Genomic DNA, 26,812 nt, shown 5'->3' with positions numbered 1-26,812 from the left:
AAGGACGGAGAATATCCACACTTACATCAGCAGAGCCAGGGAATCCTTCCTAATTTCGAGAAACGGAAATATCAACAATCATAGAACTGATGATATTTGCATCATCTGCAATGTAGAAAGAGATCTACTATGCTTATAGCTGTTAAGAATTTGGTTCCCAGAAGATACAGTATGGAGTTAACCCGTAAGCTTCTTGGGGATACATAAATACGTGCATCCAATATACGTAGGCATATGCCAGACGCCAATTTGCGAAGTACATGAATAGTTTCACTTAGTTTGATGTGGCCGGAATCAGCCTATATACCGAATAGGCAGGCGCACTTGAACTGCATCTTTGGGGGCCGCGATTTCCCAATCTAGTAGAAAACACTTTACCACATCTGGTTAGTGGAGAGCCTTATGAGCATCTCGTCTCTTCACAAGCACCTCTCCATCGCCCCATCCTTGTTCGCTCAGCGACATGAGCACAAGTAGGCTCGACATTTTGCATCAAACCTCCAATGTGCTGACATATGCTGCAATGTTTGATCCATTTAGCATCTTCCTCTGCTGCTGAAAGACGTCTCGTTGATATCTCTATCCTGACGATGTCGAGATGCGGGATCATCAATCCTCGAAGACCGATGCACAACTCATTGGGCCTCTGGGTGAGCTCCAAGAAAGTAATTCGCGTCTTAACCGGTCGGGAAAGTCCCGCATAAGGCAATGGGCTCCAAAAGTAAAGACAGGTTGTAAGACTTGCCGGTAAGGTCCATCTTTCTGCCCTCGGAACATGGATCGTTGACGCAGGCAGGATCCGGAGAGTAAAATGTGACGAGAAAAAGCCCGCGTTAGTAATCTTCTTTCATTAATTATAGCAAAGATACTATCATAGTCAGGGCTCGCTGACGACTATAGCTTTGTAGTTGCCAGCGATGCTCTTCCACCGGAAGGAAGTGCGATGGCTACAATTCGGGCACCCAGGAGCCGCCCACCCGGGGCTTCGGCGTGGTGCAAATGCCTTCTTACTGGGAGCTAGTGTCAGGCGACCGTGTAGAAACTGAGAATTTTCGGTTCTTTCACTCAGTCACTACGCCCAATCTGGCTGGCTTCTTCGATCAGGGCCGCTGGGCTCGCAGATTGCTTCAAATGTCGCATCAGTACCCGGTTCTGTGGCATGCCATGACGGCGGTGGCCTGCATTCACCGAGACTTCATGACCAACACTACGCCGCTTACTGTGTCACGATCGCAGGATAGCCTCCAGGTCAGGCTTGCGTTGCAACAGTGGAACAAATCCATTCAAAAATTACAGAGACTGCTGTCAGGACAGGTTTTGACCAACTTCGACAGACTGGTCATCCTAAGTGTTTGCATCTTGTTTACTACCATGGCAAGTCTGCAGGGCCGTCAGTGGCAGGCTTTCGTGCACATCAACAGCGGATTGAAACTCATTCATCAATGGAACCTGACGGACAGAGGCGAAAATCGTTCAGATGAGGATATAGACTTGGATGTGTTGCTTGTCTTGTTTACCCAGCTTGACTCGCAAGTGCGTCCCTATCTTCCTAGCATTTCGAATAGCCTCCATTGGACGAACGAGCAGATCAATTTGCCATTGTCTACCACCCCCTTCAAGACTCTGCTGGAGGCGTGTGTTGCCTTGGAAGTGTATTTCAACACAATGATGCAGATATTCACAAACAATTCCATATATATTAGTGGTTCAGATGCTGCGGTGCAGGCTCAGAAGCAGCAGTGCCTTGTTAGTCTCATTGAATGGGATGCCAGGCTGGACAGATATCTTGAAACAACACCGCAGCCAGAAGATGGGAAGGCTTTAAAACTTCTCTATGTCCGGCGCAGACTTGCGCAAGTGGCTCTGGCTATGGATTTGTCGAAGGGTGAACTAGCCCACGATGACTTCGTCGAGGACTATTCATATATGCTCAAGTTGATGGGCGAGATCCTAGGAGATCCCATGAACCCGTTAGACAGCCAGCCTGAGAATACAGACAGACTACAAAAGATGAGCTTCCGCCTGGAGACGGTCACGACGGAGCCTTTATTCCTCATTGCACTCCGCTGTCGTGAACCCACGATAAGGCGGCAGGCGATCCGTCTCCTCAGACAGTACCCGCGGCGCGAAGGCATCTGCGAGGGCATGGCAGCCTTGAAGATTGCGGAACGAGTAATGAAAATCGAAGAGGAATGTTTGACCAGCCCTGAAAGCGCTTGCACTCATGGAAAGTGGATATGTGAGAACCACCGGGTAACCTGGCTACAGTTCTTCCTGGTTCATGAGCGGCAGGCGCGGACTGTGATGCACACTCGGGAGGATTTGCTGCATGGACGGCCCGGAAGAGAGATTTTGACCACTTATTGGTGATTATTACTTGATTTAGAGATGTATATAAATAGAAGGCATGCTGCACCGGCGACTGCTACAGTTATGAGGAAGGTATGCATGTACATACAGATCATAGATTTATGATGCGAAGTCTGTAGCAAGGAATTAAAATACATTGAATGACCAGGAGAGACGATCATACAAACACTGTATTATCTCATAGTAGCAACATACTGAAATTACATGTTACCGATGTATCAACAACATCATAAAACCTCCCCTTCTTTACCCAAGACTAAATACCAACTAATTTCTTCCTCCTACAATAGTAACCAACCCAGGACTAACAGAAGCACCAGGAACCGTACTCGACGCACTGGTAGACATGACTCCCACACAAATCTCCATATCGGGAACCAACCCATCAAGACAATTTCTCTTTCCCGAGAGATCCGGATTCCAGGTATACAGATCCGCCATGGTGATGCCATTGAAGTGAATGATGTCGTAGCAGTCGTCGTGTCTGTTCCAAATCCATTTGGTCAGTCAAGTCATAGAAGAGGAGAGAGTTAGAAAGAAAGTTAAGAATTTGGGTATACTCACACCGACACAAGCCACCACTTATTACAATCCTTAGTAACGCCCGGTTGACGCGGGTGAGCAGTGGGAAATGTCACGGTGGTGGTTACGGGCCTGGTTCGGGTTTTGGGAGTGCTGGGGTCGGCGACGCAGTAGTAGTAGCCGTTCTATATTATATGGAAATGTTTGGGTTAGCTACTTATCTAGCGTGATGAAAAAGAAGGTTAGGGTGGGATGGGTGGGTAGGGGAAAGTTTACCTCCAAAGCCGTGCAGTTTTCCCCAACGTCAGGATTCCACGCTACGAACTGGGCTTTATCGAACGTGCCGAACATCTCGAGAATCAATGCGCATGTGTCGCCGTTTTCCTTTAGGTACCAGGCTGTACAGTTCTTGGCTGTGGATGGCTTGAGCGGGTAGGGCTGGTGGGTGACGGTGGGTGGGAAGGGGAGATTGGTACTGTTGTAGGCGGCGATGCAGTAGAAGTAGCCCGGTAAGATACCGGTGCAGTCTGCTTTGAGGGCTGGGTTCCATTCGAGTAGAAGGGGGAATTTTAGCATGGGGTTGCTGGCGAGGATTTGGTCGCATGTGTCGGACTGATTTTTTTGGTTAGTATGGATGTGTGGATGTATGTGTAGTGGTAGGTAGGTAGGTAGGTAGGTAGGTAGGTAGGTAGGTAGGTAGGTAGTAGGGACTTACAGGTTGAGCTTCGTAATAGGCTGAACAGCTTGGGGCGAGACCGGGTTGGGTTTTGGTGGGTGGGTAGACGGTTGTGTCCGTTGGAAGAGGACGCGGTGTCCAGGGAGTGGGATCGGGAACTGTGCCATTGGTGGTGGGATAGATTATAGTTAAAGCTGGGCGTTTGATTCCCACGCATACCCAGTAGCCGACGAATGGGTAGTCACAGTCTGCTTTGAGCTCGGGGTTCCATTCCAGTCTGGGATTATGCTTGTTAGAAACTAGGGCTGACCTAGCGGGAATGATGGGTACTTACAGCTCATCCATGGTAATGCTGTTACCGTAGCGCTGGTAAATTGTTCGGCAGGTGTCCCCCGGGGCAACTAGATGCCATTTGTCGCAGTTTTTGGGCTGGCCGGGCTGCGTTTTGGTCGGAGGCCATGCGGTGTCAATGGGAGTTAAAGTCTGGTTGTATGAGGTGATGGGGTTGCGGGTTGAGTAGGTCGCGTTGGTCGTGACCATTGTGCTGGGGAGAGGGCTACTTGATGGGCGTGTGCTGGGAGTAGGTGTGATAGAAGGCGGACGGGGGGTGGTTGGGGTTGAAGTGGTGGAACTAGACGTGGTCGATGGCGGAAGGGCTGTTGTCAATGTAGTTGACGCACCGGCCGTGGTCGATGGAAGAACAGTCGTAGTCACAGTCGTAGTAACTATCACAGTAGTCTGACTGTTCGATATCAAGGTCGTGGTCAAAGTTAGAGTGGTAGTGAAGGTGGTGAAAACAGTCGTAGGCGCCAAACTAGTCGAAGTGGTCGACGTGCTAGTAGTCCGAGCAGTAGAGGTGGTAGATGTGGGAAGGGCAGTTGTCGAAGTGGTGGAAGTAGCCAAAGTGGTTGAACTTGAAGACGACCTTGTAGTCGAACTTGAAGTCGAAGCTGAAGTCGCTGTCGCTGTCACAGTCGAAGTCGGACCAACCGGATCAACGCCCACGCAATACGTATAACCCGCCCAGAAATTGGTCAAACAGTCCAGAGAGACCGCCGGATTCCACTGTTGAAACTGCTGGGGGCTGATACCAAAGGCCTTTTCCACCGCATAGCAAGTATCCCCCGGTTTAGCAGTGTACCACTGGTTACAATTTGGCGCAATGCCTGGCATAGTTTGACCATGAGGCCCAGGTGAAGCCGGCCCAACACCCACACAATAAGCATAACCCGCCCAGAAGTTGACCTGACAATCCAAAGAGACCGCCGGATTCCACTGCTGAAACTGCTGCGGAGTGAGCCCGAACACTTTCTCCACTGCATAACAGTTGTCTCCCTTTAGGGCCGTATACCACCGGTTACAGTTTGCTGCAATGCCAGTCATGGTTGGGGCATGAGGAGCAGTGTCTGCGGATGTTGGAATCGCTACTGGTCCAACGCCCACACAGTATGCGTAGCCCGGCCAGAAGTTGATCAGACAATCATGAGACACTGCCGGATTCCACTGCTGGAATTGCTGGGGGGTGAGTCCAAAGGCCTTTTCCAACTCGTAGCAGGTGTCACCCTTTTTGATAGTGAACCATCGGTTACAATCTGCTGGGGTTCCTGACATGGTTGGGCCATGAGGGGTGGGATCTGCTGTAGCACCAGCAACATCGATAACAGGGGTTTGAGCAGCTGCAGTCCATAGCAGTAGCAGGACAGACAGCCATGTAGGAAGAATACCCATTTTGGCGGGATAGTTCCTGGTAGATGTTGTTGTACTGAGAGAATCTGTAGGGACGGTCGGGGAGAAAACAGGATGATGGTGAGGGAGGAAAGAAGACGGGGTATGAAAGCAATATAAATGATAGGTTTTACAGAGAAACGATTTGAATTTGTGTGAAAGGAGAAAGTGAAGTGGGAGAATTTGACCAAGAGTCACTGACTGGCAGGTAATCAACTAAATTCACTACATCTTCTGTCTGTCATCTCCCTCATTAACTCGTTCTAACTACACATTCCTTGTCCAGAACCACACTCCTCTCTCTGGCACTCACTCACATCAGCTGGCTTACCACCCTCTTGGGAAAAAGTGGCTTCTAGGTAGAACATCCGGCATATCTTCTGAATGTCGAAAAGCTAGGGCTCCTGGGGTCATTGAACAGGATTCTCAAGGGCGCCCCATACACAGTATTATAGAGAAGCTTTAAGCCATTCACATCGTCAGCACTGGGAATCTCGGGCTCAGGATAGACGTTCATATCCGCCGTCAAAAGAACTGCTTCCTTTCCCTTTCCCTCTTTATCTTTCTTCGCGCCAGTGTAAGAACCGTAAAGCATGATAGAGTCCCAATCAACGCTGGCTTTGGTTGCCCAGGTCCCAACGGGGGACATGATTTCATCAAAGGGGAGAGGAAGATAATTGGCGCTTGCCACCCCGAGATGGTCGGCCTCTTTGAAGTTCGTGCAGATGCCCTCACTTCCCCAGATCTCGTCGTCTGACATCTCCTCCTTCCATTCGTCGTACTCTTCCAAAGCCTCACAGTCGAAGATAAACACTTGCTTGCCCCCGTCCATCCAGAAATAAGGATTCTGGTGCTCGTGCTGCATCCCAAATGCATGTGCGAGCTCATGAGCAATAGTAGAGACTCGGTACTTGTCTGTGTCCTTGTGGTACCAGGACACATACATTCTAGGTCTTTCAGGGTTGGGGTACTCGCGCCCGTTTATGTAGCCCATAGATGTCAGGCCAACGTCAGTGGCAAACATATCAGGGGTGTCCTTGATCAGCAACTGTTCATGGGGTGTGTCCCGGCATGCATCTCGGCCAACCTCCCTCACTTTGAAATCCTCAGGCAGCCCGTTCGCATACCATAATCTCATCGCACTGTGGTAGTACAGATGATATCTTCTCCAGGTTGCCTCGCTTTCGTAGCACAGCTTGACGGTCTTGTCGGGCCAGAGGCGGGACCAGGGCTCTACTGGCTTGATGGAGATCCATTCCGGAAGAATGAATCGAGCATGCTCCCACTCTGGATGGCCAGCATTGACCGTGGCGGGGATAAGCAGTTGAAAAAGGAGAAATAGAAGGAGAGTCGTCCACATTCTTAGAACTATCATGGTGTTCGAGTGGTTATGAAGATGATGATGAACTTGAGAGGTGGGTATAAGTGCGGAATAAGGATCAGGAGCGATGGGAAAGAAACTTAGGGGGTTGATGAGAAAATCGAAGCCTTAGAGACGATAATTATAAGTAAATGGGAAAATGTAAAAAGTTTTCTCTGAGTTCCTCATTCCGCCTCTAATTCACTAGAAAATGTGCTGTTTGTTCACTACAAGAGATTCACGGGTCATGCGTGGATATTCATAAAACCCTAATATAGCACGAAGCCGAATACTATTTGGAAGGTCCAAATTTGTCAGTAACTTCAGTAGGCTAATTGATCACAACCATTCACACTATTTTGGGAAGTCACGTCTATCTTCCGAAATTTCATATTATTCCAACCGTTATTCACAATTCGTTCGTGTGCTCCTACGAATTTTTCTACCCAGAATAAAATTGAAACCAAACCTTGTACTATTATTATTTCCAGCTTGCTCAAACTTGCTAGTCACATCTGTAAGCTAAACAATCTTAATCATTCCCAGTATTTCAAGATTCCACCGCCAACATGCACAAATCCATCAAATTCAGGCCGTCCTTCACAGCTCATTCCTATGCTCCTTCCGCCACTTCTTCCACCCCAAAACATCATCAACATCATGAGTCCCAGGCTCAGGAATAGCGACCCGCCAAGCAGGGTAGACTCTTGATTTGTTCTTCCCCATAGAAGCCCCGAGAGCATCAATCATGGTTCCGTCATCCAGATCAATTGCCCAGACCATAGTCCCCCCAAGACACCGCTTATTGGCATAGTCCATCTTCATCCGTAAGGTCTCTTGGTTATCGATGGAAACCCATTGATCCTTGTCCCAGGTTACAATGGTAACCGCCGCATCTTTGTCTAGAGTCATGTCGGTCCCGCCCTTTTGAATGATCTTATTGACCTCATACGTGGCCAACACGCCCGGCGTGCCGGTACATTCACCTGCTCGTGCCCCTCCGGTGAACTCACAGCCAGGCTTCTTGCATTTGGGATCCTTCAGCGTGAAGCTGCGGCCGTAGAAACCTAGTCCCAGGTTAACTCTCTCTGGGTTGATGTTGTTGCGCCAGAGAAGCTCTAGGGCGCTGTTGATCTCCGTGAGATTGGTATGTGCGAAGGCGTACGGTCCAAGCTGCTTGTTCGTGGCGTCCCAAGTGCCGTCTGCAAATTAGTTAGTGATGGTAAAGCAACTGTGAATTACAGCCCACTTACGAATATCATATGACATGACGTTAAGGAAATCCACATGTGGCTCGAGATTGACAATATCGAATCCCCTCAGATACCAGTATGATGTCGGCTGCAGGACGTTAACAATCTCTGGAACACATCTAGTGGAGAGAATACCTTACCAGAGTGATGGAAATTCCATACTTTCTCCCCGTTTGATTCAACCGTTCCCTCAGTCTCTTGACCAGAGTCACGAAATTGACAAAGTCCTCGGGTCTCCCACCCCGTTCATCAGTCACCGGGTATTCCCAGTCGATATCTACACCATCAAACCGATTCTTCTGCATAAAGCTAACCAGTGATTCGAAGAAGGCATTCTGAGAGGCTTCAGAAGCGGCCATGTCAGAGAACGTGGTTCGAGTCGGGCCTGGGTCATTGAATGCCCATCCCCCAATGGCAATCCACACCTCAAGATTAGTTTGTTGGCGCTTGAGTGCCGTCACGCCCTGGTACAATGACCCAGTGAGATTGTCCATGGGAGCGATGCGGAATGTCTGAGGGTCGATTGAAGCGAACGCGTAGTTGATGTGCGTGTAGAAACCGAGGGGAATATCAGTTGGACTCATCTCTGTATGGAGTCGCATTAGTATAGTGATTTGCAGGTGATCGAGTAGTATCGAGCAACTCACTTCCACATGGGCGTTCCAAATTCCACCCCTCGTAATATCCGACTGTACGCTTTTTGGCACTGGTACCGCTGCATTGAGGAGACACGACGGTGGCGTCGCCACAAAAGTCCTTGGTGGTTCCTATAGCAGCATTGTTAGGCAAAGTTGGGATTAAAAGATGCAACGTCTCAGGGTAGGAAACGCACCGCAGAAGCCGAACTTGCTACAACAAACTTTCAGCGGACAAGTTGACGCATTGGACCATTGCTTCCCCCAGCCAGGATCACATTCGCTCTTGCGATCGCAGTTCGAGGTGCAATTTTTACCGCAGAACTCGGGGCCAAAACCACAGTTACCCGTGCCAGTGGAGTCACTATCCTCATCGTCAGCTATCCATCGATCCTATACAGAGTAGATGTGGCAGGGGTCTCACATGGGTCCGCAGCATCCTATTTTACAGGCCTTATTCTTGGCACAGGTGTATCCATCATCACTGGCAGAGGAAGTGGAAAGGAATTGAAAGGGATATACAGGGTCGAGGTTCGACGGAAGAGCTGCCCAGGCGAGATCGTGCGCGAAGACGGCGCTGGAAGTCAGTTGCCAACTGAACAGGCAGAGCAGAAATGCCGACAAGACTGACATGTTGGCAAAGATTGTCTGAGAAGTTTGGTAACAGAAGATCTTTCGAAGACGAGATGTCAAATGGTGTCTAGCTTTTTATGAACGAAGGGGACAGTGGTTAATCCGTGTTTGAGCGTACGTGTGTTCACGAGACGTTAATGCTCTATCTGGGATTCACTTGGACTATAACTTCACAGCGACAGAGAAGAAATTTTCATGGATATTTGTCATGGAACAGTGCGCTGGTGAATCCATCAGCGCGCTTAGATGATTTGAGATCGTAGGGCTACTTCCCGTCTTTTGCTCTCGTTATAAACTCGGATGTTCCCTCAGCTACAGCATTTCCTCTACCTTCTTGACCACTCGCACCCCTCGGCCAGTTCATCTTTGCACGTTCCGTCACAAGATGATTTGGTTGATATTCTTGCTGGTGATCTTGGTCACTGGCAGTCCCGAAATTGATAGTCCTGAAGACAATCCTCCCCCCAGAGCTGATCTTCCCGTGACAGATCTCACTTTCATTCGCACATGGGCAGCCATTGGCGACAGCTACACAGCAGGCATCGGCGCTGGTGATATATGGACTGACCACAAAGAGGACTACAAATGTTCCCGCTATGACAAGTCGTATGTAGGGCTTCTGAAGCATATTTTGGGTCCCCAGGTGGACAAATTCTCGTACAAAGCATGCAGTGGGGCTCGCACTGGCGACATCTACAACCAGGCTCGAGAGCTGGACAAATTTCACGACCTCATTGTGATGACTGGTGGGGGAAACGACTTGTGCTTGGTATGTTCGCTTCTTCCTCTTCCTCTCATCAAAGTGAGCCTTTAACTGACTGACTGGCCAGTCCGATATTATCACCACCTGCATATTCCTCCCTTTCAAGAGTGAAGAAAAGTGCCAGGAGGTCATTGACTTGGCTCAATATAACATCAAGACCATTCTGAAGTCCAACGTTCGCGAGATCCTTGAAGTCGCTGTGGGCAAGGTAAATCATTTTGGCATAATCATCTACGCTCTCTACGGCCAATTCTTCAACACTGAGACCGATGACTGCGAGAAGAACCAGGACTGGGCCTTTCCTGGTCTGGCTCCATTCAATGCCCTGCCCTTGACTCGCAAGCGTCGCGAACAATTCAATCAACTCGTGGTCGACACCAACAAGGCCATCCAATCAGCCATCGACGATTTCGTTGCGGACAAGGGAAAGTATTTCCCTCGGGTCCATATTCGCACGGCGGACTGGGATGCCTTCATGAAAGACGGTCTCAAAGGACAGTACTGCGTCCCTGAGTCGACCGGCAAGTATCCCGATCCCATGCAGCCCAACTTGCACTTCTTCAAGCCCGACACCTCCATTGAACGCCACACGGAACTGAAGGCGAAGCGCGACAACATCACCGACACATCCTCGCCCTCCACCAAGGACGACCTTTCCGCCTTCTACGACTCCATCCTCTACCGCTCGCCCAGTCCCTCCGCAGCGGCCCTCCACAAGCTCAATCCCCGCGACCCCAAACCCCCAGGCTGCCCGGGTGACGGAGGAATAGGATTCGGGCTCCCCGACCGCTGGGGCAAGTACTTCCACCCCAACGAGCTGGGCCACAAGACCATTGCCTCCTTCGTGCTCGACGGCATCTTTGCCTCCCGGGCGGATTTCCTCGGCAGGAAGAACCCCATCTGCTCGCGCGGGATCGACGAGTTCCGATGCTGGCAAAAGGACGGCCGAAAGGACTACGCGAATGCGGACCTCCTGAACAAGAACTACAAAACCTACTGCAAGGAAGTCAAGCCTCCCAAAAAAGCAAACTGGAAAGACGAACGCTGGTTCAACCCCCTCACCCCAGACACGCACTCTTTCAGCATCCAACTCAGCGACGATGCCTGGCAATTCGATTACGGGCACTGCATTGAGTCCTTCGAACGGATTATCAACTCCTGCGACGGCAACGATCCGGAGAATCCGCTGAATTGGAAGTTCGGAGGGCGCTGGACTCGCGGGAGCTATACGTACGAAGTGAACGTGGCCAATTCGTTTCGGAGACCTTGGCCGCCTACGAAGGAAGTCGGGGGCTACTGCGATAGTAGTTTCAAGATGTTTTACCAGAAATATAACATGCGAGGGAGAGGATGGGCGACGTCGGACGCGGGTCAGGATACGATTCGGCCGGCTATTATCAGCTGCGTGGGTTTGGGGCTTACCGGGTGGGACTTTAAGTATCTGGATGAGCCGGATTCTGATGGCAATGAGTGGGTGGCTAGTTTTAATACGCCAATTTTGACGGGTCCCAGATGCTTTGATAATAATAAGGTGCAGTTCAAAGCTGGAGGGTTTACGCATGGGTGTCATGGAGTTCATTGATATGGTTGGTTATGTATGGATGTCTGATGAGGTGGATTAATTAGGGTTACGGGTGAGAAGTGGACTGCTTATGTGAGTGGGAATTTACTAGTTAACTAGTTAGTTATCTAAGTGAAGTGTTAACCACATTTAGTAATATTGCTTTCAAGATACTTTCCTGCCCTGTTCTCTGAATCATACAGCTCGTAGGATGATAAGTATGGTAGCTAATATAGTATGTTCAAAGATGGAGTAATCCATGGGATGGTGGGTCTGAAATTGCAGGATCTGGATGATGCTAGCAACTTTGTAGACCAATACTTGATCACTCGTATCCACATGTCCATGTAATAAATATGTGGCATACGAAGTAAACTTTGATTATAACAGATATCTGAGGTTGAATCAAGCCAACCACTTGGGAGGACTCATCTCCTTCGGCACGTGATCTATCCTACATCGCGAAGATATCGCGTCTCTCGTAGTCAACACCCGTTCCTTCACTTGTGTATAATTGCATCGGTTCTAAAATGCTTGTTTTCTAATAATACAGTTGCATAGACCCGCTGTTTACATCTGCGTGTATATATATACCTATCATCACTGCCTTTAACCGCCAACTTCTCCTTTTGCGCCAACCGCGCTTAATTGTTCTCTTTGTTGACTTATCACTCAACCATACCGAGCTTCAGTATATTGCTACACACTTTATTATTTAGCCTCAAAACGGAATGCTTCCTCTCCTAGAATGCGATCAATAATCCATGCAACGAAGCGGATCTCATTCCTTCGCTTCAAATCTCCCCAGCTCCCGGGTCTTCTCTCTACTTCAACTTCCATTCCCAATCACGAACCTGTGGACGAGGAACTCAGCCCCAGCTACAATCCCAAGCACTATTACCCGGCCAAGCCAGGAGAAGTTCTTGCCAACAACTATCAACTACTAGTCAAGATCGGCTGGGGATCGAATTCAACTGTATGGCTCGCCCGAGATATAGCAAGGCATGTCATACCTACCTACTTCATCTATACTTCACATCACTAACCTAACCACTACCCTCTCGGAAAGAGACCAATGGCAACCTGAGCAAATCATAGCTCTCAAAATCCTTAACAACGACAATCCCAAGCGCGCCCATCATGAGCGTCAAATAGAAGAGCACATCGCTCAGCAGACCCCCTCGCATCGCGGCCGTCCAGTGATCCGTACTCATCTCGACAGCTTTGAAGTGACAGGTCCCATCAGCAAGCATCTCTGTCTTGCCTATGAGCCAGCACGGGAGCCTCTCTGGTTATATCAGAGACGATTTGAAGGTGGCAGGTTCACTCTGCCGATGGCGAAAGCGTATATTCTTATTATTTTGGCCGGTCTTGATTATTTGCACTCTGTGTGTGGGGTTGTGCATACTGGTATGCATACCATACTATCTATACCTATTCACTTGATCCCGGGAACTATAAGCTAAGACAATATCTTCAGACTTGAAACTCGACAACATCCTCATAACCTTTGAGAATGACACCATCCTCCCGAGATTCGTCAAAGAACAAGAGGCTCAGTCGATGCAATGCAAACCAGATCCGGAAACCGGCCGTGCCATCTACCGCTGCCACAAAAACTTCGGACCTCTTAACCCCAGTGGACTAGGCAACATATACCCCCAGATAACTGATTTCGGCGCCGCAACTTTACTCGGCAACGGCGGAGACCATGGCACCGTCCAACTAGGTACTCGTCCTATACAACCTGACTACTATCGCGCACCGGAGGTGGTTCTCGGGTGTGGCTGGAGCTATAGTGCGGATATATGGAATCTGGGGGTTATGGTAAGATACACACATTACAAGTCAATGATCACATAATTATAGTATTCTGACACTTCGCAACAACAGATATGGAATATACTCGAAGGCACAGAGTTATTCACCCAGGCACAAGACGCAAAAGGAACTTACCTCGCAAAAGCACATCTCGCGGAAATGATCGCTCTGCTTGGTCCCCCGCCTAAGAAATTGCTTGTGATGTCGGAGTCGATGGCACAGCTTGAGTGGTCACCAGCTATCACAGATGAAAGGGGTAAGGTATACAAGAGTAATAGGGAATATTTTGGTGGGCCCTTCTTTGATGAAGAAGGTATTGAATATACCCATCGTCCAATTTACTGTATACTATTCTGTATTTCTGACTCTATGTAGGCAACTTCCTCTACAATGACCTGATACCGGCCCGGAAACTTGACGATACAGTCCCATCTGTAGCAAGGGATGACAGGGAAGCTTTTCTGTCGTTTATGAGGCAGATGCTTACATGGCTGCCTGAGGAACGGAAGACGGCTCGGGAGTTGATGGACCATCCTTTTCTTGATTTTTGAGGGGGTTGTGAGCTGTCTTAGTATTGCAGCTCAGCCGAGATACCTAATGCTCACTGGGGATTAAATTTTAAGGGTACACCACATGCTCATCTTGACTTTGGTGAATTAAAAGCGCAGCTTAAATTACTACTCGATCATCGAACGGTGAAAGTGAGAGAGCTCTGAAGGATATATATATATATATCTATATATACATGACAATCTACCTAGTAGTACGGTATCATCTTAATCTGGAGGATGCGCATGAGCTAGTTTTGGTATTGATCTAACTTAGATTGGTCATGCTAACATTACCTTTTTGGTAAGCCAGATATCTTATAGTATAATGAAAGAGAAAGGATGATATAGATTGTAGACTGCCACTGTAGTGATGCGGAGTAAGTAGTGATGTGCTAAATATATGAACCAATCAGATCAACTCTAGTGCCGTAGTTAATATTTAAGTGATGGAACTACTACCTAGGCCTAATTCCCCAAGTATCATTTGTGGAGTATTGCTGAATCTGAGGAGGATATGCCATCATTCGAAATGAGCTAGTAAATAGTACTCGATTAGTATGTCATTATCATTCATATAGTGATCATCACGTTGTTGAGCCTCAATCTTGTAAGTTTGCAAGGCTGAACTTTATCATCTTATCACTTCTAGGATCTTGTACAACCCTGCAGTGTTGATCTGTACATTGGTAATAAATTATCACCTTTATCTGTTGGCTGCCGCTGCTGCGATATCTTTAAGTGCTTGATCTTCACATGCTTCAAACCTCCCAACTACACATGCACAGCAATCACATAGACAAATGTACCTAACGAACAATATAAACTAGCGAATCCGACCCTGAAGCGAAAGAAAAAGGAAAGTAAACTACAGTTTCGTCATGGCTGTCATCATAATCATAAGATAATAAGAAATTATACCCTCCTGCCTCGTCCTCACTTCCCAATCCTCCCATCCATCCATCCATCCAACCTATCTACTATACCCAGCAAGTAGACAGACCACCACTCATCTATCCTTCACATCTCAAACCCCCCTTAGATCTGGTCTACAAAACAAAGTCAGCACCCTCATCACCCAATCCACCAAGGTATAAGAAAAGAGGGGGAAACATACTCAACGTCATACTCAAACTAACATCCGTATTCTCCACCATATCTGTAAACTCCTCGAAGCTAATCTTCCCATCACCATCCTTATCGGCCTCCATAATCGTCTTATCGACAATCTGCTGCAACTGCACATCCTTCAGGTTATTGCCGACCATCATCTTCAACACGATGAACAATTCGCCATTCGAGATGTATCCGTCGCGATCAATATCGTACACTTTGAATGCGAAGCGCAGCTTCTCTTCTTTGTTGCCCTTGGAGCTGAAGGCTGATAATCCGGAGACAAATTCTTGGAAGTCGACGTCGCCGCCGCCGTCTTCGTCGAAGATGGCGATCATTCTGTTTCATCATATTTCACTAGTTATTATTCTGTCTTCCATATTTCGCTGTAGATTATTGCGGGGTGGTATGGAGGGGAAGGAGTACCTCGTGGCGAGCGGGTTGGAGGAGACTTGAGGGAGGGAGAGGAATTCATCGCGGTCGATGGTGCCGGAGCTGTCCTGTATGCATCCCCAAATTGGTTAGCCATGGATATGGGATGAAGGCATAGTGTGGAGGAGGAGAAGGAGTAACCTTATCAAGCTTCATAAAGCGCTTGCGGAGACGGTCCACTTCATCGCGATCGACTGCGAGATTCCGATGATGTAGTCAGCAAGCCCGGACACCCCGATTTCATATTGTTTACAGACGCGACCGCTACCCACAGTTGGAGGCGGACACAATATTGTCGAAGAGCTGCGAGGTTCCGACGGAGCCCCTGCGTCTCCGCGCATCGTAAAGGGCCGCGTTGTTGGGTTCGTTGGAATGATCCATGATGGGGACCGGAATGTGGCGATCACAGGGAAGGAGAGAGAGAGGATGATGCGGTAGGGAGAGGCAGAGCGGGCGACGGCAAGAACCACAGACTCGGGTGGAGAGAAGGGAATGATCTAGCGAGGAAGGGAAAACTCCAACAACCGAATTCACTCTAGACTCTGAGGGATGATAATCACAAAACGGAACAGATCGATTGATTGATATCAATCACTGCAAGCAACGAGGCTCCCCCAGCCGGCAATTTGATATCGGGCAGCCCCGCACTAACCGGAAACGGACAGGCAAGCGAACCCCTGAGGCCGTGCGCCGGGCCAAAACAGGCCACCGCCGGGTGACATTGCAACGTCAACTCATCCGCCAGTGCAATTACTACGAGATTTCCCTCGTCGATATCGTCCCATCCCCATCGACATTCATCACGAAACTACATCTACGCGCTTTCGCATGATCGGCCCTATCGCCTGATACCAATTTTAGCCCCCCTCGCCCATGGTCGTTGCCCTTTTCCGCGCCCCAAAGTTCGTATGACTAGGTACGGGGGAATGGGGAGGACGCGCCCGAAAAAGCTCACCTCCAAGGCCTCCATCCCCATAGTCCGGGAGCACGACATAGATCTTATCGACGATGAAATCCAAAATGCCCTACAACAGATTGAGACCGGCGTGGAGAAGGCCGAGGAATCGGTAAGTCATGCCTCATCCCCGACCGTTGCGAGCATCCCTGCGTATATCACGTGACATCATCCCGACCTCACCCCATCGTGAAAATTTCGCACCCCGGCAGCAACGCCGCAACAGCGCCTGCTAACGCCTTTTTTTGCATAGGAATTCCATCTCCAGGTCGCCATAAATGCGGCGGCGCAGGGAAAAGTAAAAGAAGCCCATATCCCGACGCCGGAGACGGTCCTCAGTAACCTGCGCTATGATGAGCTCTACCCACCTATCTTCTCGCAACCGGCGACCTACATTCGCTTCTCTGCTACGGTAGAGGACTGTTGCGGAGCCCCGTATTGCATGGATGAGGAAGACGATGTCTTCCTCAAGATCTTCAACCAAAAACGCGATGCGGGTAATCGGTGCACCGAGGACCAGTTCGAAGAGGTTATGAGCTTCTTCGAGCTCACATCGCGAAAAGAGCAGCCATATGCTTTTGTAGATAACTCGCCCCTCATGAGCTTCGAAGAATTTCAACAGGCGATGGACCCAGCTGTAGAGGAGAGTGTAAAGCGGTTCGCCAAGGACATCTATGAATACTGGAAGTCCAGGAGAACCAGCAACGGAAACGAGCCCCTACTTCCTACACCGAAGGTGAGTCCCCTCGCTAACGGCAGTCATGAGGTTTGGCAAGACCGGAGTGCTAACGATCACCGCAGATTGAGGCTGGCCGTGACACCGATGATACAGACCCATATGTCTGCTTCCGTAGACGTGAGGTGCGGCAGACGCGCAAGACCCGTGGCAGGGATGCGCAAAGTGCCGATAAGCTGAGGAGACTCAGAAAGGAGCTGGAAGATGCTCGACAGATGGTCGCATTGGTGCGTCAACGCGAGCTAGCGCGGAAGGAGATGCTGGCCATCGAACGTCAAGTGTTCCTGCAAAGGTCGGAGGTCAAGGAAATGAAGAGGAAGCTCAACATCAAGGACGATGATGAGGACCTGATCAACCAGAAGGTGAGCCCTATGCAGACCCGTGACCGTTTGCTTCACATGCTGATGACTGCGACAGCCGAAGAAGAAGCCAGTAGAAGCATCAGCAGTGCAACGCCCGGCAGCGCCTCAACTGCGCATGCCCCCCAAGGCTGGCACACAGGCTGCAGAAGACCTACAGCTGTTGGAGGACGTCCAGGCAGAGAAGGAAAACGAGATTCAGCGCGATATCAAGCAGAACATCGCCAAGCACGTCAAGTGGAACGAGGGCTATGTGGACTTCACAAGAGCACCACTCTCCCCGTCGCCAGAGCGAACTTTCGATGCTGCTTCTTTCCGCCCTGCAATCACCACCCAACTGCCCACGCCACCATCATCGGAATCGTCCGATAATATGCTGGATTCGCCCTTAGATACCACGAGTGCAATTGCTCTCCGAGATAAATTAGCTCCACATGCCATGGAATTGAGTGTGGACACCAGCAAGATGCCCTCGTTCAGACGACGCATAGGGCGTGGCGGTCGTCTGTGGATCGATCGTCGAAATTTGGTGTCCCGTTGTAGAGTCGAAATGGATCCGTGGAAGGCCGATCGGTTCAAGTATGATCAGGAGGACTCGGATGAGGATCTCGAATTCGAAGGAGACCAGTACGGTATCCAGATCATGCAACATCGGGCCATCATGGCAGCCAAGGCCCGAGACCAAGCAGCGGCGGCAGCTCAAGCTCATGCGCAGGCGCAGGCTCAACAAGCACAGGCTCAAGCTCAAGCTCAACGGCGATTGCAGGCCGAGCAGACGTCGGCGAACAATCCACCAAGCGGAGGGCAAACTATGGGATCCAATCCCGGGCCCGGTGCCCTTGCCTCCACTTCAGAGACCTAAGCTGGGCTTTGTTCTTCTCCCCTCTTTCTTCCCTTCCGATTATGCTTTTTAATCTTTCACCCCATGTTTCGCATCTGGCCGGCGTTGTTCTTTCGACATATTCCTTTATCCTCACCTGTACTTTTACCCCCCTGGACGTCCTGATTCTTTACCCCATACCCCGAATATCTTTTCTTTCCGGAGCGCTGCGAAGCGTTCAAACCTCAGGATGATGTCGCCGGATGATGCTTTGTTTATGACATGACCCTGGTATTATGCGAAAGTTAGTGTACATAGCCAGTTTTGTCCACTTTTTTCTTTTCTTTTCAGCCGAGCAGTCGATAGACTCGTGTACGGATAGTGAGGCTATGAGGTCAGCGACGAAGAAGATAACAAAAATCGATATTAATTAGATGAAAAAGGAAAAAATCAAACTTTTGGTCTTATCCATCATAATAAAAACAGTCTTTCGTTTTCGAGAATAGGCGTCAGGTCCTCGGAGCCTTGTTCCTCTGCGCTTCGTCGCTGTCACCATTTGCTGCCCGCTTGAGAGGGTTGCTCTGAACTGCGGTTCCGAACTGGTGGGCGAGCATGAAGGACAGATTGTACAAGATCTCCTTTTCGCCGAGGCGGACCTGAATGGCCATCTTCTTGCGACGAACAGATCCTTCCACCGGACCGGATGCTTCCAGCTGCGACAACTGGGCGAGGAGTTCCTGATCCTGGGCGATGGTCGTCGCATACTGGGCCTGGTTCAGTTGCAGAGCCTTGGCAAATATAGCGGCTTCGGCATCACCAAAGGATGGCTTGGGAGGCTTGTTCTTCGAGCGCTGCTTCTCCAGCTGGTCAGAGGGGAGCGATAGGGTCTTCAGCAGCAGCAAGAGTTCATCCGGGAGAATATCAGTCAACGGATCCTCAGGGGACGAGGGCCTTGGGATGGCATAGCCGTCATCAAGAAGTTCCAAGTCCTCAAGAAATTGTAGCTAACGTACGAGTCAGCATGCAGTTTCGGTTTCGGGGTGGGTTTTATGGTCGGTAACTTACCGGAGGTTGGCTCTCAATATTGGCACGTCCAAGGCCAGCAGCCTGGCAAATTTGGTCCAATGACAGTTCGACAACATCGTATTGGGCATAGTTGTCAGTCACGTAACCGTACCGTCTCAGGAGGTCAGAACGTGGGATCTCCCCATAGTCGTTGAAGATCTCCTCGCCCGCCTTGATGGGCTTGATAGCCTTCATGATCAAGCCTTCTTCTTCCTGGAAAAGACGAGCCTAAGTAGAAAATCTGGAATCAGCGACCACGTAGCAAGATTTCGAGACCGAAATAAGAACTCACATTGTTGCGATCAGCATCCGCATTAAGCAGATCGGCCAGAGGGACCATGCCCTTGGACGACTGTTCTTCTTCTTCATCGGTCAAGTAGCCGTCTTCACCCTCACGCTCAGCCTCTTCATCTTCCGATTTCTCGATGTCAAAAGCGTAGGCCATGATGAGTGACCCCATAGTATGTGCGAGGTTCAGAAGGGCCTGGGTTCCAGCGTCTCCATCGTAAGAGGCAACACCGTCGATGGGAGGAAATAGGGCCGGATTCGCTCGCACGATAGGGGCAATGGACTCGAGAATGGATTCCTCCGCCCCCTGCTTCCCGATCTTCTCGACAATAGCGCTGCCCTGAAGCTCCTCAAGCTCGGAGGCGGACCAGAACATGAGGGTGTCAAAATTCCGAGGAAGAACCCGAAAGTATGAAGCCCAGGCCGACTGCTCGCCTTGAAGGTACTCATAGATCATCACAACCATGAGAGACAACCAAGGGCCAAGATCCTCGAGGTTCTGGGAGAGCAGGTTCTTCAAATTGGAATTCTGAACCGAGAGAACGTGTGCGCGGGGGATGGTAAAAAGCTCTTCACCTTCGTCGAGATCGGACTGAGCCACTGGTAGAGTGACACGAGGACATCAGAGAGGGAGCCACTTCCAAGAAAAAACGGGTTTCATGAGACAAGCACGAGCGGGATAAAACCTCGTCTGGGATGGGAACCTACCGACACCTCTGCCCGCAGCGTGGGAGCGCAGATCAGCAATCTGGATCTTGGGGTTGATTTTGACGCCGGGCTTGCCAGCCAGCCAAGTGAGAAACTCATTTGACTGGTGCTGGAAGTTTCCCGAGTCGGGAAAATGGGCGGTGGAAGACATTTGGGAGGTTGATGGAGGAGAGATTGTGTGAATAGTCTCGACCTAAGAAAAAGGAAATTCGGCACCCCACACCACTACTGTGTCAAAGACGGCTCAGGAGTGAAAGGAGCGGGAAGAATAGCAGTTTTGCAGCCGAACAAGAAGGAGAGGATGCAGCTGCTGAGATAGCCAGCCAGGTGTTAGAAGAAATAGAGAGTGTGTGGGAAGGTGAGAGAATGAGAGAGATGACGGGGGGTGTGGAAGTTGAGGGGATCAGGTGGTCCTCCGTAGTTAGTAGTAGTAAAAGTAACTAATTAGCAGTAATTAGTTAGTTTGGCAGGCAAACGGTGTATGTAAGGAAAGTATGGTACAGTAACTGGGTGTTCCAGCGAAATGACAGTCGGATAAACGCTGCGGCAGACCAAGACGGGCCAATCGATAACACGCCCGATAACTTACCTTCCCGAACCACCACCGAATTTGCCCCTCCGCGACTGGCTCACGCCCGCGGCCTCGAAATTTTGATCAGTCTGTAACAACTAACCACACCTTCCAGCCGGGGGAAGTTCCATCGTCTCAGATCTTGATCCTTTATTTTTCCGTCATTGAGCGAGATACCCCCTGCACATCATGATTTCTATCGGTCTTGAGAGCTCCGCCAACAAGCTGGGCGTGGGCATCATGGTGCATCCCGACGATGGCAAGCCCCCGCAGGTGCTGGCCAATGTTCGGCACACCTATGTCACCCCTCCGGGAGAAGGATTCCTCCCCAAGGACACCGCCCGTCACCACCGCGCCTGGGTCGTGAAGCTGGTCAAGAAGGCCCTCCGGGACGCTCGCATCTCCCCCAAGGATGTGGATTGTATTTGCTTCACCAAGGGCCCCGGCATGGGAGCCCCTCTTCAAAGTGCCGCCATTGCGGCCCGCATGTTGAGTTTACTATGGGGCAAGGAATTGGTGGGCGTGAATCATTGTGTTGGACGTATGTGTTATGCCTAGTACCTGCTCGGTTTATCATTCTATCTATCATGCTCCCTCCTCCCCCCGGTGCCATTTGCACCTTGCGGGGAAATCCATGGGCTCTCATTATAGCTTGGCCCCCCTATTGCAACCATCGCTAACAAATGCCCTGGTTGTATATATATAGATATCGAAATGGGTCGATTGATTACCGGTGCACAAAACCCTGTCGTCCTCTACGTCTCCGGAGGAAACACCCAAGTCATTGCATACAGCTCCCAACGGTATCGCATCTTTGGCGAGACCTTGGATATCGCAGTAGGAAACTGCTTAGACCGCTTTGCGCGCACGCTGCGCATTTCCAACGACCCCGCCCCGGGATATAATATCGAACAATTAGCCAAGAAGGGTAGGAAACTGGTCGATCTACCGTACACGGTCAAGGGAATGGACATTTCCATGTCCGGTATCTTGGCGGCCATTGATGCACTGGCAGTGCAGTACGGCTTGGACGGAGATGGGAACGATGATGAGGATATGGCTAACAATGCGTCTACATCGGACGATCTGGAGAACGCGAAACCGACGCGCGCAGATCTATGCTTCTCGCTCCAGGAAACGGTTTACTCCATGCTGGTCGAGATCACCGAGCGCGCCATGGCACATGTCGGCTCCAAGGATGTCCTGATCGTCGGTGGGGTGGGCTGTAATGAGCGCCTGCAGGAAATGATGGGCATCATGGCGCGCGACCGCGGGGGTACCATCCATGCGACCGACGAGAGGTTCTGTATTGATAACGGCATCATGATTGCGCAGGCCGGGTTACTGGCATATAAGTCCGGTAGCACAACGCCCTTGAAGGATTCCACTTGTACTCAGCGCTTCCGGACGGACGATGTCTTTGTCAAATGGAGGGATTGATTTCTATTCTTGTTCCATTGGATGATGATGATTTAGATGAATGAGATGAATATAATCTATAGAGTCATGAGCAAAAGGTCTCCGATCATACGGGATTCAGCACCCAGAGTGCATCCGTACTTCCAGGTCAACTGAGGTAAGGGCTAGTATAGATCGAGGCCCGCTTGACCGCATTCTTGTTACCGAGTAACGAATGGCGAAATCGACTCAATGTTGCCCACGGAATCAAATGACAGGTTAGGGTGGTAACAAACAAGTCGGTCACGACTAGGTTTCCCTTCAATGGGGTAAAAGCAAGCGTTAAGGGCGCACATCATACACTCCTGGTTGGCCGAAAGCAGTAACGCCTATGTAAAACAGCTGCGCATTTCAGCTGCAAGCAAGGTTAACAACAGGGGCTTAGCTATCAAATACTTGTCGCTAGCCATGCATCGTTCCGAACACCGACAACAACAATGGTCTAATGATGGCGCTTTCTGCACCGCAAATAGTCGGACATCGAGCAACCATAGGCGCGTAAATCATGCAAAGTGGCTTGGTCTTGGGTTCCGGCTATGGGCATATCGGCATGTCGAGAGATATAATCAAAGGAGATACCTGCCGTTATTTCCCTTGATGCTGCGAGGGTAATCGGTGTCTTGTCCTCCAGCTCCATACGCAGAAATACCATACAGTCGACATACGGACGCTCAATCCCACACCGGCAGCCAGGATAATACAATCCCCCTTCTGGCTAGGTGAAAGGCATGGGGGACGCGCAGGGCACCTTATCTCATCGACAGGCTAACCTGTAATATCATCTGTCGGCTTGTACAATATCGTTGTGACGTACTACATACCGTTAATTCCGTGAGTTCGTGACAAGGAGGCGCCAACTTACCTTCCGTTTGTATCGAGTCGTTACGCTGGTGGCAAGCACACCGTTCTTGATACTGCTAGTAGCAAGATGGTTGAGGACAGTGTGGTTCGGATAATTGAGCACACTGCTATCGTCCTTCATGGGTGTGGTGCCGTTCAAGATTGATTTGCCGAGGAACAGCGGAAGACTCGGCGGGGTAGGCGCATCCCCAACGATATTCACAGCCTGCTGGTACTCTGGTGTTTCTTCCTCTCGGTCTAGATCAAGAAGAAATTGTGGGATGACACCACGGAAGTCACCAAGCGGAATCTCCTCGGGCTCTTCTCTGTCCGACTGTTCCTCCACGGTGGACCCCTCTTGATCGTTTCCGACCGGCCCAGGAATGACCTGCGGAGGTCGAACGCCATCAGGGACCTTATCGCTTTCTCTCCGTGACCGGTTGACGTCATCAGCACTGATTTCGATGTAGTTGACGAGGTGGTTCGTGAAGTCGACCGCCGTAGGAAGGTTGTCTGACGCGCGCATTTCACCATCGACAATGAATTTCAAATGATGCGTGCCCGGGCGGAGGTTCAGTCTCGTGGACAAGACGCCGGGGTTGTTCTCACTATCCAAGCGGAATTCCAGTTAGTTCCAGTAACGTACAATAAGCCCAGACAACAATCGATCGCGACTGGATATATATATGAGACAGGGAACGAGACGGCATGACATACCTTCGATGTAGCCGGAATTTCTTTTCCCAGTTCACGAATGTTCCCGTAACGTAGACCTTATCACCAGGAGCAGTCCACTCTATGAGAGTCGGCACAGCTCTTCCCACACCGCTAGGGGTATAGGGTTGAAGTTCATCCAAGGCCTCATCATCGTCGACCGTGGCGCCACCTACGGTAGATTGTCTCGAATCGCGGTGCTCACCCAAATGGTCGGGCGCAACTGATCCCATATACGAATCCTCCGGACCAATAATTGGTGAGCCGGGGGTTGCTGTGGCATCCCCAATGGGCAGCGGCATCCGCGGTGGACGCTGAAGATGAACAGAGGCACTGTAATAGGCATTGGGGGGAGGGCCAGAGGGTGCTACGGCGTCACGCTTTGCAGCCGCCCGAGGTCCCGGAACTTGGACGGGGTTGGACGGATCGGGCGCAGGAATGTCCTTGGAGCGAGTATCTGGCTTCTTTGGAACCTGACGGTCTGGCCGATCTTGATTCCGCGTCGGCAGGTCCGTGACATTGCGGGATTGTAAACGCTGCTGGACGGAAGGTTGAGCTTGGGAGGTCGGGTGGCCCGTTGCAATTTCTCTGGTGGCGGAGGGGTCGGCTGCGGAGGCCTTGGTGGTGCCCGATGGTGTATGTATCGATGACCGGCGAGCTACTTTCTTGTCCCCCGCCGCGGCCGAGGGAGCCGGCGGCGATTGGGCATCTCCGGCAGGGGGTTTGGAAGGATTGTTGCCCATCTGGAGCGGGGAGCCGGTGGACGGCGCTTGTAGGATGGAAAGGAAAGTGAGTAAGGCAGGCTCGATGCCGTGTTGAAACACAAAAGACGAGTCGAGGGTTCTGTTGTCAAGGTTGGGATGCCAGCATCAGATGGTGTCGGGGTTTGAAACGCGGAGGGGTAACGGAAAATAACGAGGGAGTCGGGGCGATGGGGGAAATATCGGAAGGACAAAAAGGCCGTCGGATGCAAGCGGGGTCTAGGATAGTATATGCTGGCGGAGATAATGAAGGCGCCGGCTCATGGATGGGGTGGAAAGAGGTGTATAAACAGAGCAACGGGCGAGGATCGAAGAGAAAGAATGCGATGGGCAGCGAAGTAAAGAGTTGATGATGTCGATGTCGTCGACCCCGGACGGGCTAGTCCCATGGAGAAGTCCCCCTTAGGGCTTAGGGCTCTCCCTCCAGGTCGGCCCCGACGGTCGGCTGTCATCTCCGAATGTTGACTTGGTATAGCCAACTGTAGTATACTCCATAGTCTCCGAGAGAAATATGTTCATGATCTTTGCTCACACTACCACCACATTGGAATGGAGTATAAAATGTGATGGTTGGAAGAGGACTGATTTGCCCATACAATTAAATCAAATCTAGTATTATCTAACGATAACAATCGAAGAAGCAAAACAACCTATTTCTGCCACAGCAGACCGCTTACCATACAGGTAGCGCCATCATCATTTACTGTGTTATAACTATTTACTCTACTGGTGCATCCCTTCCCATTGCACAACAAGATTATGCCATTGGTTTTCTCCCCTTGATGCACAAGGAATGCTCTATGTAACGAACCAGCCGCTTCCTGGACTACTTTAGCCACGCGAATGACTTGGGTTACCGGCTTGACAGCGACCTTCGGTGCCGTGCTCTATGCTCTGGCTTACCTGGCTTCCTGGATCTATGGGCTGTCGAGTGTACTAGCCTCGCCAGTGCGGATCCTGGCCCATATCGTCCTCTATGTGCTCCTTTCTCCGCTAAGTCTTATAATCAAATTCGAGGTACGAATGGATCAATTATTATCCTGTTAAGCAAGTATTGGTCTCAACCCGAGGAATGAACACTTATAGTTCACCTAGGCCATTCTCAGCTACTTCACAGTAGCCGCCTTAATGGGGGTGGTCCTGGGAATATCAATACACTATGGGTCCTCGTTTACTGTGGAGGCGATTCATCGATGGTTTAGTTCACGGAAGATGATTAGCACAACTCGCCGTAGACGGAATAGCTTTCAGGGACGTCTACTTGAGAAGGTCAAAAGAGCATCTTCTCCGAGCGATTCCAACGCGTCTGACGAGGATACTTCGGAGTGATGGACTGACGCGAGGGATACGCTCAACGCGATGGGAGCATGGCATCGTCTACGATTCTCGAAGAGGAAGAAGTAGCCGGGCCGAGGATTGACGGGCGCGTTAAAGAAATCATGAGCATGATTACGTCTGTACTATATTATTTAGCATTAGCATCTGTTAGCTTGATTCACAGTAGATTGTAAGTAGCCTAACTCCTGACAGTGGTTCGACCGCATGAATGACAGTTACGGAGTAGTTAGTTAGTAGAGTCTAGCGGGGGCAGACGGATGGTAATCTCCGGGTTAATTGACGCAATCAATCCGCGACAAACTGGATGGGACCCTGCCGCTCATCCAATTCCCCACTGCAATTAGAGTAGTTAATTCAACAGTTCAAAACTTCAATGGGTATGACTTTGCACGGGGAAATGAGGAAGAAAGTCACCCCCAATTTATCCCGTTAACTATTAGAATGGCCTCCAATTTTCTACTACTTTGACTCTACGATGGACTCTACGGAGTACTAGACAATATTTATCCTAGCCATCTATCTGCTTCTCTTTTCCCGCCTCTACTCACCGCAATACGAACTACTGAAAAAGTATAAATAATAAATAAGCATCACACTGCAAACCATCTAACCATGGTCCATCAAGTAACACCGATGTCATCACTCCTGATTGTTTCTTCAACTCATACATAGTATAATCTACTTTGAAGTGAACGAACTGCTTATCACCGAGTCATCGTCCCTGTGGGTCTCTCGAACCATCAACAAGAACAACCCCCATCGGTCTCGAACGGATCATCCTGCAATC

At 50.1% G+C, this 26,812-nt stretch overlaps 12 protein-coding genes across 12 annotated transcripts; 6 read left to right on the top strand and 6 right to left on the bottom strand.

The window, feature by feature from the left end:
* Positions 1 to 480: 480 nt before the first annotated feature.
* Positions 481 to 2,516, top strand: ASPBRDRAFT_209566 (Zn(II)2Cys6 transcription factor). The gene is made up of 3 exons (XM_067621870.1): positions 481 to 747; positions 797 to 832; positions 909 to 2,516. The coding sequence occupies exons 1-3, from the start codon at positions 599 to 601 to the stop codon at positions 2,368 to 2,370; spliced, it is 1,647 nt and encodes a 548-aa protein (XP_067476423.1). The 5' UTR covers positions 481 to 598; the 3' UTR covers positions 2,371 to 2,516.
* Positions 2,517 to 2,643: 127 nt separating this feature from the next.
* ASPBRDRAFT_103623 (uncharacterized protein) lies at positions 2,644 to 5,245 on the bottom strand (the record flags this gene model as incomplete). Its single annotated transcript, XM_067616572.1, has 5 exons — positions 2,644 to 2,854; positions 2,935 to 3,077; positions 3,169 to 3,504; positions 3,608 to 3,845; positions 3,903 to 5,245. Coding segments are annotated over 5 exons (2,271 nt in total), but the record flags the coding sequence as incomplete, so codon positions are not given.
* A 403-nt stretch (positions 5,246 to 5,648) lies between these two features.
* Positions 5,649 to 6,668, bottom strand: ASPBRDRAFT_131876 (uncharacterized protein; the record flags this gene model as incomplete). The annotated part of the gene is made up of 1 exon (XM_067618377.1): positions 5,649 to 6,668. The coding sequence occupies one exon, from the start codon at positions 6,666 to 6,668 to the stop codon at positions 5,649 to 5,651; it is 1,020 nt and encodes a 339-aa protein (XP_067476421.1).
* Positions 6,669 to 7,253: 585 nt separating this feature from the next.
* ASPBRDRAFT_57699 (uncharacterized protein) lies at positions 7,254 to 9,174 on the bottom strand (the record flags this gene model as incomplete). The annotated part of the gene is made up of 6 exons (XM_067627789.1): positions 7,254 to 7,855; positions 7,907 to 7,994; positions 8,047 to 8,492; positions 8,554 to 8,673; positions 8,739 to 8,905; positions 8,966 to 9,174. The coding sequence occupies 6 exons, from the start codon at positions 9,172 to 9,174 to the stop codon at positions 7,254 to 7,256; spliced, it is 1,632 nt and encodes a 543-aa protein (XP_067476420.1).
* A 385-nt stretch (positions 9,175 to 9,559) lies between these two features.
* Positions 9,560 to 11,519, top strand: ASPBRDRAFT_132115 (SGNH/GDSL hydrolase family protein; the record flags this gene model as incomplete). The annotated part of the gene is made up of 2 exons (XM_067618401.1): positions 9,560 to 9,943; positions 10,005 to 11,519. The coding sequence occupies 2 exons, from the start codon at positions 9,560 to 9,562 to the stop codon at positions 11,517 to 11,519; spliced, it is 1,899 nt and encodes a 632-aa protein (XP_067476419.1).
* Positions 11,520 to 12,029: 510 nt separating this feature from the next.
* ASPBRDRAFT_77441 (uncharacterized protein) lies at positions 12,030 to 14,064 on the top strand. Its single transcript, XM_067629364.1, has 5 exons — positions 12,030 to 12,500; positions 12,568 to 12,908; positions 12,979 to 13,325; positions 13,392 to 13,632; positions 13,695 to 14,064. Exons 1-5 carry the CDS (start codon positions 12,247 to 12,249, stop codon positions 13,868 to 13,870), a joined length of 1,359 nt encoding a protein of 452 aa, XP_067476418.1. The 5' UTR covers positions 12,030 to 12,246; the 3' UTR covers positions 13,871 to 14,064.
* An 841-nt stretch (positions 14,065 to 14,905) lies between these two features.
* Positions 14,906 to 15,793, bottom strand: cnaB (calcineurin regulatory subunit B; the record flags this gene model as incomplete). Its single annotated transcript, XM_067621234.1, has 5 exons — positions 14,906 to 14,916; positions 14,985 to 15,319; positions 15,407 to 15,480; positions 15,554 to 15,606; positions 15,685 to 15,793. The coding sequence occupies 5 exons, from the start codon at positions 15,791 to 15,793 to the stop codon at positions 14,906 to 14,908; spliced, it is 582 nt and encodes a 193-aa protein (XP_067476417.1).
* A 244-nt stretch (positions 15,794 to 16,037) lies between these two features.
* Positions 16,038 to 18,488, top strand: ASPBRDRAFT_295695 (enhancer of polycomb-like protein 1). The gene is made up of 4 exons (XM_067622675.1): positions 16,038 to 16,479; positions 16,621 to 17,103; positions 17,169 to 17,465; positions 17,521 to 18,488. The coding sequence occupies exons 1-4, from the start codon at positions 16,321 to 16,323 to the stop codon at positions 18,322 to 18,324; spliced, it is 1,743 nt and encodes a 580-aa protein (XP_067476416.1). The 5' UTR covers positions 16,038 to 16,320; the 3' UTR covers positions 18,325 to 18,488.
* A 303-nt stretch (positions 18,489 to 18,791) lies between these two features.
* Positions 18,792 to 20,494, bottom strand: ASPBRDRAFT_57693 (ribosomal lysine N-methyltransferase; the record flags this gene model as incomplete). The annotated part of the gene is made up of 4 exons (XM_067627788.1): positions 18,792 to 19,286; positions 19,348 to 19,575; positions 19,640 to 20,235; positions 20,344 to 20,494. The coding sequence occupies 4 exons, from the start codon at positions 20,492 to 20,494 to the stop codon at positions 18,792 to 18,794; spliced, it is 1,470 nt and encodes a 489-aa protein (XP_067476415.1).
* Positions 20,495 to 21,103: 609 nt separating this feature from the next.
* On the top strand, positions 21,104 to 22,354 carry kae1 (O-sialoglycoprotein endopeptidase; the record flags this gene model as incomplete). Its single annotated transcript, XM_067620011.1, has 2 exons — positions 21,104 to 21,455; positions 21,621 to 22,354. The coding sequence occupies 2 exons, from the start codon at positions 21,104 to 21,106 to the stop codon at positions 22,352 to 22,354; spliced, it is 1,086 nt and encodes a 361-aa protein (XP_067476414.1).
* A 783-nt stretch (positions 22,355 to 23,137) lies between these two features.
* On the bottom strand, positions 23,138 to 24,669 carry ASPBRDRAFT_131985 (putative Snf1 kinase complex beta-subunit Gal83; the record flags this gene model as incomplete). The annotated part of the gene is made up of 3 exons (XM_067618385.1): positions 23,138 to 23,185; positions 23,235 to 23,820; positions 23,930 to 24,669. 3 exons carry the CDS (start codon positions 24,667 to 24,669, stop codon positions 23,138 to 23,140), a joined length of 1,374 nt encoding a protein of 457 aa, XP_067476413.1.
* An 811-nt stretch (positions 24,670 to 25,480) lies between these two features.
* On the top strand, positions 25,481 to 26,348 carry ASPBRDRAFT_46457 (uncharacterized protein). Its single transcript, XM_067625643.1, has 2 exons — positions 25,481 to 25,704; positions 25,783 to 26,348. The coding sequence occupies exons 1-2, from the start codon at positions 25,531 to 25,533 to the stop codon at positions 26,014 to 26,016; spliced, it is 408 nt and encodes a 135-aa protein (XP_067476412.1). The 5' UTR covers positions 25,481 to 25,530; the 3' UTR covers positions 26,017 to 26,348.
* Positions 26,349 to 26,812: the final 464 nt, after the last annotated feature.

This window comes from Aspergillus brasiliensis (assembly GCF_001889945.1).
Source record: "Aspergillus brasiliensis CBS 101740 unplaced genomic scaffold ASPBRscaffold_11, whole genome shotgun sequence".
NCBI classification, from domain to species: Eukaryota; Fungi; Ascomycota; class Eurotiomycetes; order Eurotiales; family Aspergillaceae; genus Aspergillus; species Aspergillus brasiliensis.
The sequence above is the reverse complement of the archived record's forward strand: the minus strand, read 5'-3'. Positions and strand labels throughout refer to the sequence as shown.

Excerpts from the sequence above, each read along its gene's own strand:
- ASPBRDRAFT_209566 (XM_067621870.1), top strand. The coding sequence starts at position 599 with ATGCGGGATCATCAATCCTCGAAGACCGATGCACAACTCATTGGGCCT. Across the intron at positions 748-796 it reads ACAGGTTGTAAGACTTGCCG|GATCCGGAGAGTAAAATGTG; the intron begins GTAAGGTCCATC and ends TGACGCAGGCAG. Across the intron at positions 833-908 it reads TGTGACGAGAAAAAGCCCGC|TTGCCAGCGATGCTCTTCCA; the intron begins GTTAGTAATCTT and ends ATAGCTTTGTAG.
- ASPBRDRAFT_77441 (XM_067629364.1), top strand. The coding sequence starts at position 12,247 with ATGCGATCAATAATCCATGCAACGAAGCGGATCTCATTCCTTCGCTTC. Across the intron at positions 12,501-12,567 it reads CTCGCCCGAGATATAGCAAG|AGACCAATGGCAACCTGAGC; the intron begins GCATGTCATACC and ends CCTCTCGGAAAG. Across the intron at positions 13,633-13,694 it reads GCCCTTCTTTGATGAAGAAG|GCAACTTCCTCTACAATGAC; the intron begins GTATTGAATATA and ends GACTCTATGTAG.
- ASPBRDRAFT_295695 (XM_067622675.1), top strand. The coding sequence starts at position 16,321 with ATGACTAGGTACGGGGGAATGGGGAGGACGCGCCCGAAAAAGCTCACC. Across the intron at positions 17,104-17,168 it reads CCCTACTTCCTACACCGAAG|ATTGAGGCTGGCCGTGACAC; the intron begins GTGAGTCCCCTC and ends CGATCACCGCAG. Across the intron at positions 17,466-17,520 it reads AGGACCTGATCAACCAGAAG|CCGAAGAAGAAGCCAGTAGA; the intron begins GTGAGCCCTATG and ends TGACTGCGACAG.
- ASPBRDRAFT_46457 (XM_067625643.1), top strand. The coding sequence starts at position 25,531 with ATGACTTGGGTTACCGGCTTGACAGCGACCTTCGGTGCCGTGCTCTAT. Across the intron at positions 25,705-25,782 it reads GTCTTATAATCAAATTCGAG|GCCATTCTCAGCTACTTCAC; the intron begins GTACGAATGGAT and ends TAGTTCACCTAG.